The 4,867-nt window shown below is 44.2% G+C and overlaps 1 gene segment (V, D, J or C); it reads right to left on the reverse strand.

The window, feature by feature from the left end:
- Nucleotides 1-1,312: 1,312 nt before the first annotated feature.
- On the reverse strand, nucleotides 1,313-1,978 carry LOC105827060. The segment is given in 2 exon segments: nucleotides 1,313-1,749; nucleotides 1,843-1,978. Coding segments are annotated over 2 exon segments (486 nt in total).
- Between the last annotated feature and the right edge of the window lie 2,889 nt (nucleotides 1,979-4,867).

Below are 4,867 nucleotides of genomic sequence, written 5' to 3' on the forward strand. Positions count from 1 at the left end.
AAAATGATCTCAGGACAGTGTGAGTTGCAAGAAAGGTGAGTGAAGAGTGAAATGATAAACATGAAGTAAATTCTAATAAATATTTCGTATAAAATAGAGGTAGAACATGGTGATTGAAGATAAATAGAGAAGGTATAACTGATTTCATGATAGCTGGGATTTGGGTACAGAATACTAAAAAGGAGCCCTGAGAATATGTGTAAGGAAATCCCCTTTTCTTCGGGGCCAATTGCTAAGTTGTGTGTGCAGAGGGTGAGCAGAGAACAAGTCCTGCAAGGCAGGAGCACTCAGCAGAGATTTCAGAACACTCAGAGCGGGAAGACACTGGCATTGAGACCCAGCCAGAGTGGAGAGACAAGGTGCATGTGCTGTGATTCCCTATGAGACACAAGAAAGGCCACGTGCTAGTAGTAATGATGCCATATGCTAGGGCTCCCTATGAGGGAGGACAAAGCTGCAATAGACCCTAGCAAATCCCACATTCAGACCCAGCAGAATAAAACCCAACACTCTTTCCAAGAGATAAAATAAGCCAGTGCCTCCATGCTGCACCATCCACACGCCACACATAAACCCCTCTAAAATCTCTAACCGAATACTTTAGAAGTCTCTTAATTGTTCACTCTTCTGAAAATCTCCCTTCTGATCCATACTGCTACCAGTGTCAGTATTTCAAAATACATATTTCATCGTGTCTCTCTTAGAGTAGGACTAATGGCTATCAGCAGCCTAGAAATTTATATCTAAAGTCCTTTCTGTGTCTCTTAATATCCCCTGTCATCTTCCTGTTGCCTGTGCGTGAGGAGAGTCGGAAGACAGCATGCAGTCAGAATCGGGAGAGAACCATTGCAGCTTCACTCCTGCAGGGAAGGAGTCTGCAATGCACAAGCCGCCCTCCGTTGACTTCCCTCATCCCTTCTTCTGGGTCGCCTGTTGCTATGGACTTCCATGCTTCTCCAAATATTTTTCTGTTAAACAGGATGCATACTGATAATCTGAATTTCCTTTTAATCCCGGTAACATTTTCCTTCCCCTCTCTTTTATGCTTGTGCTCACCAAACATTTTTAGTAATAGTGTGTTTCAATCACAACGCTGTGTACAAGATGCACCCGTAAGTACAGCACAGAGAGAAACGGTTTCTTCCATGAGTTAAGATCTTCAGTGCACGGGACAGGGTCCTTTTTGTGTTTGTGGGGTCCTAGTACTTTCGTGATATTGGTGGATCCCTGCTCTAGCTGATAAATGGAATTCTGGAAGACCTCTGTGTGGGTAAAATGTAGCACAGCCCTATTGGGAGTACAGGCACCTGTACTACAGCGGAAACTCTGTCTGGGCTCTGTCCAACGCGGAAGGGAGAACAGAGCCCAAGGGCGCGGGGAACACATTGCCCCACAGCTTCCTGGCTGAGCCCGGAGGTTTGTGCACAGAGAGGCAGGGACTCTGCAGGGCTGTGTCATAGCTGCTGGCACAGAGATACACAGCAGAGTCACCTGCCTCCGGGGACTCGATGTGGAGATTTAAATGAGCTTTGTCTGGAGACCCAGGTGAGAAGCGATTGGAAACTGTTTCATTTAAAATTAGTTCCTTATTATTGTAGGTAAACATTATCTTCAGCAATTTCTCGGAGTCCTGCTTATACCAGTACATAGCATCATTGCCCAGAGTTTGTTCACATTTCAGGGACACATTATTTCCCGTCTCTGTGAGCAGGTATTTTGGAGTCTGGAAAACAGCTGTGTCCATGGGGCCTGTGAAGGGAGGAAGCAGAATTCAGGCACATCCCTGAATTCTGTCACTGTGGGCAGGGCAGAAGGGTCAGGTCACCTGGGCCCGGGACTCACCTGCTCCCAGGAGGCAGAGAGCCACACAGCAGAGGAGCCTGGAGCCCATGGCAGGGTCAGGAGGACCAGGCAAGGCCCCAGCGCAGGATTCTGGTCTGCAGTGGCGCGAAGACCAGGCTGTGTCTCCACTGCCGCTGAGAGGGGCTGAGCCTGTGAGGTCATAGCTGTAATCATCCCCTTCTCAGGCTCCTGTAACAAGACCTCCTCCTCCTTCATGTCCTGCACTTGCTCCTTTAAAGGAGTGGTTGGGTTTTCTGGGGGTAGTTCGGAGGGTGGCTTGTTGCTCCCATGATGTGTCTCTGAGGGTGATTCCTGTTCCAGCTGCAGCCTGGCTCCCCTTCCCCACCCGGGATCTCACCCCTCCCTCCCTCTCCCTTTCAGCCCCTCCCTCAGAGTCAGGCTAGTTCCCTTCTCTGCATCTTCTCCTTTCCCCTCCCACTAATGCAGGACATTATTTTGCTCTCCTGAATCTTTGCTCCAGAGAACGTCTGATTCATGCTCAGTGACTCCCCTCCCCCTGACTATTTCAGAAGAGACTGACTTCAGGTCTCACTTGAAGACCAGCTGGAGCCATGTAAATGCACGAATATGATCTAATTTAGGAGAAAGCACTGTTGGTGAGTCTTTGAGGAGAGTAAACTGCAGCCCCAGTCTCTGTAATGTTCTTATCTGTCCAGGGGGCAGAGCTGGAAGGGAACGGGAGGCTGCTAGAGAGTAGGAAGTCACCATGTGTTGGGAGCAAATCACGGTGGAGGTAAACAACCAGATAGACATTGGGGAAGACCCATGGGAATGACTTTCCTGTCCTTGCATTGTCTACCTCCTTTTTGCATAAAGTTTAAGCACAATGCCTCAACCTAGGCCCTACTGACATAAGATGCATTAGATGAATGTTTGTTGTGGGCTTCCCTGTGCATGTAGGATGTTTAGCAGCATCCCTGTGCCCTGCCCACCAGATGCCAGTAGCCACCCCTAGTGTGACAACCAACAATGTCTCCAGACATTGTTGAATCATTCCCAGTTGAGAACTGCTGTCCTCTGTACTTTTTCCAATAGTCCTTCCCATTCTCTCCCATCCCTTCATCTGTCTCCAGCCTCAGGGTTGGTAGGGCCGCAGCTACTCCCTCTGCAATCAGTGTGGACACCACTTGGATCTTCATATTCACAGTCAGTGGACCAGGTCAGCAACCACCAGCAGAAAGATCAGGGAACCACCATGGTCAGGAAAGTCATCACATTTTTGTGTGTCTTACACACAGAAATAAACAAAAACCACCTTTGTTAATACTACCAACTACTGGTGAAACCCTTCTCAAGATAGACCCAGGTGGTTCAGTTGTGTTTTATTGAACACAGAACTAGCACTGGTGATGTAGAAATAAACAAAAGGACCACTCTTCTCCTTGGAACATGGGGCATCCTTTATCTGTTCACTGCTATCAAATGGCTACTTAGTGCAAAGCCTGAGTGAGACAATATTCTCACTCTCATGATGCTTATATTCTGACTGGAGCAAAAAGAAATTCACATGCTCTCTGTAGATTTCAGATATAAAATACATGTTACATGGAGGTCATTATTATTATCAATGTTTACATTTAAATACTTTATACAGCATCCAGGTGTCTCAACTTTAAAATAACGGGCTGAAATAATTTTCAAGAACATGACTTCATATATCCATAGATATGGGCTTTATTCATCCAGTATCCCCAAGACCTACCTCACTGCACCACATGACTTGCATGGGTCACTGTCCAAAAAAGAAAGGAAGGGAGGAAGGAAGAAGGGAGGGAAGGCAGGAGGGAAGGGAGGAAAGTAAAATGAAAAGAGTCTACATATATAATGGTGACTAGAACCATATAGACTAGAACCATATAAAGAAGTGATCACCCTTAAAGAGTGGATTTTAAATAATTGTTTATCTTACTATTTTAGTCAAGTGTTTTGACAAAATCAGGTAAGCAGCCTCTTAGGAAGAGATGCTCCAAACTGATAGAAATTGCTGTCACATGAGCTAATGATAGTTTTGGTTATTGTTTTATATTTTTACAGGGGAGTTGTAAAACAAGCATATTTTACAGTCTATTAAGAATTGTCCAATCAATATAAGGGAACAAATCAATTGATTCTTTACACTTTTTCTGACATGGCGGCCACATTGAAGAAGGGGAAACCAATACAGAAGGGAGAGAGGGTGGTTACTGGGACCCTTGGCAAGAGCCAGCTCACCATAAGGAAAATAAATGAGCCCTTTTGACTCCATTTGGACACCTTTGATTCCCTGCTCTTGTCTGATTGCTCTGGCAAGGATTTCCAGCACTATGTTGAATAAAAGTGGAGATAGTGAGCAACCTTGTCTGGTTCTAGTTCTAAGTGGGAATGCTTTCAATTTTTCCCTGTTCAGTATGATATTGGCTGTGGGTTTATCATATATGGCTTTAATAATTTTGAGATATGCTCCATCTGTGCCTATTTTGTTAAGGGTTTTTATTGTAAAAGTGTGCTGAATTTTTTCAAATGCTTTTTCTGTGTCTATAAAGAGAATCACATGGTGTTTGTTCTTGCTTTTATTTTTATGGTGTATTACATTTATAGATTTGCGTTGGTTGAACCATCCTTGCTTCTCTGGGTTAAAGCCCACTTGGTCATGTTGAATTATTTTTTTTGATATGCTGTTGAATTTGGTTTGCTAAGATTTTGTTGAGAATGTTTGCATCTATATTCATAAGAGACTACATATAGCCCAAGCAATCTTAAGTAAAAAGAACAAATTAAGAGGCATCAGTTTCCCAGACTTCAAGCTTTACCATAAGGCTATAGTAATCCAAACAGCATGGTATTGGCACAAGAACAGAGATACAGACCTTTGGAACAGGACTGAGAACACAGGTATAAAACCATCTTCGTTTGTCATCTAATCTAATGTTTAAAATTCTTCTATTTGGTGAATTCCTCAAAGTTTGGGTATTAGTGGGACAGGCATGCATGTTGGTATGTTTTATAAAAAAAAAAAATCTTCTTT

This window comes from Propithecus coquereli, unplaced genomic scaffold, assembly GCF_000956105.1.
Source record: "Propithecus coquereli isolate 6110/MARCELLA unplaced genomic scaffold, Pcoq_1.0 Scaffold96, whole genome shotgun sequence".
Lineage (NCBI taxonomy): Eukaryota > Metazoa > Chordata > Mammalia > Primates > Indriidae > Propithecus > Propithecus coquereli.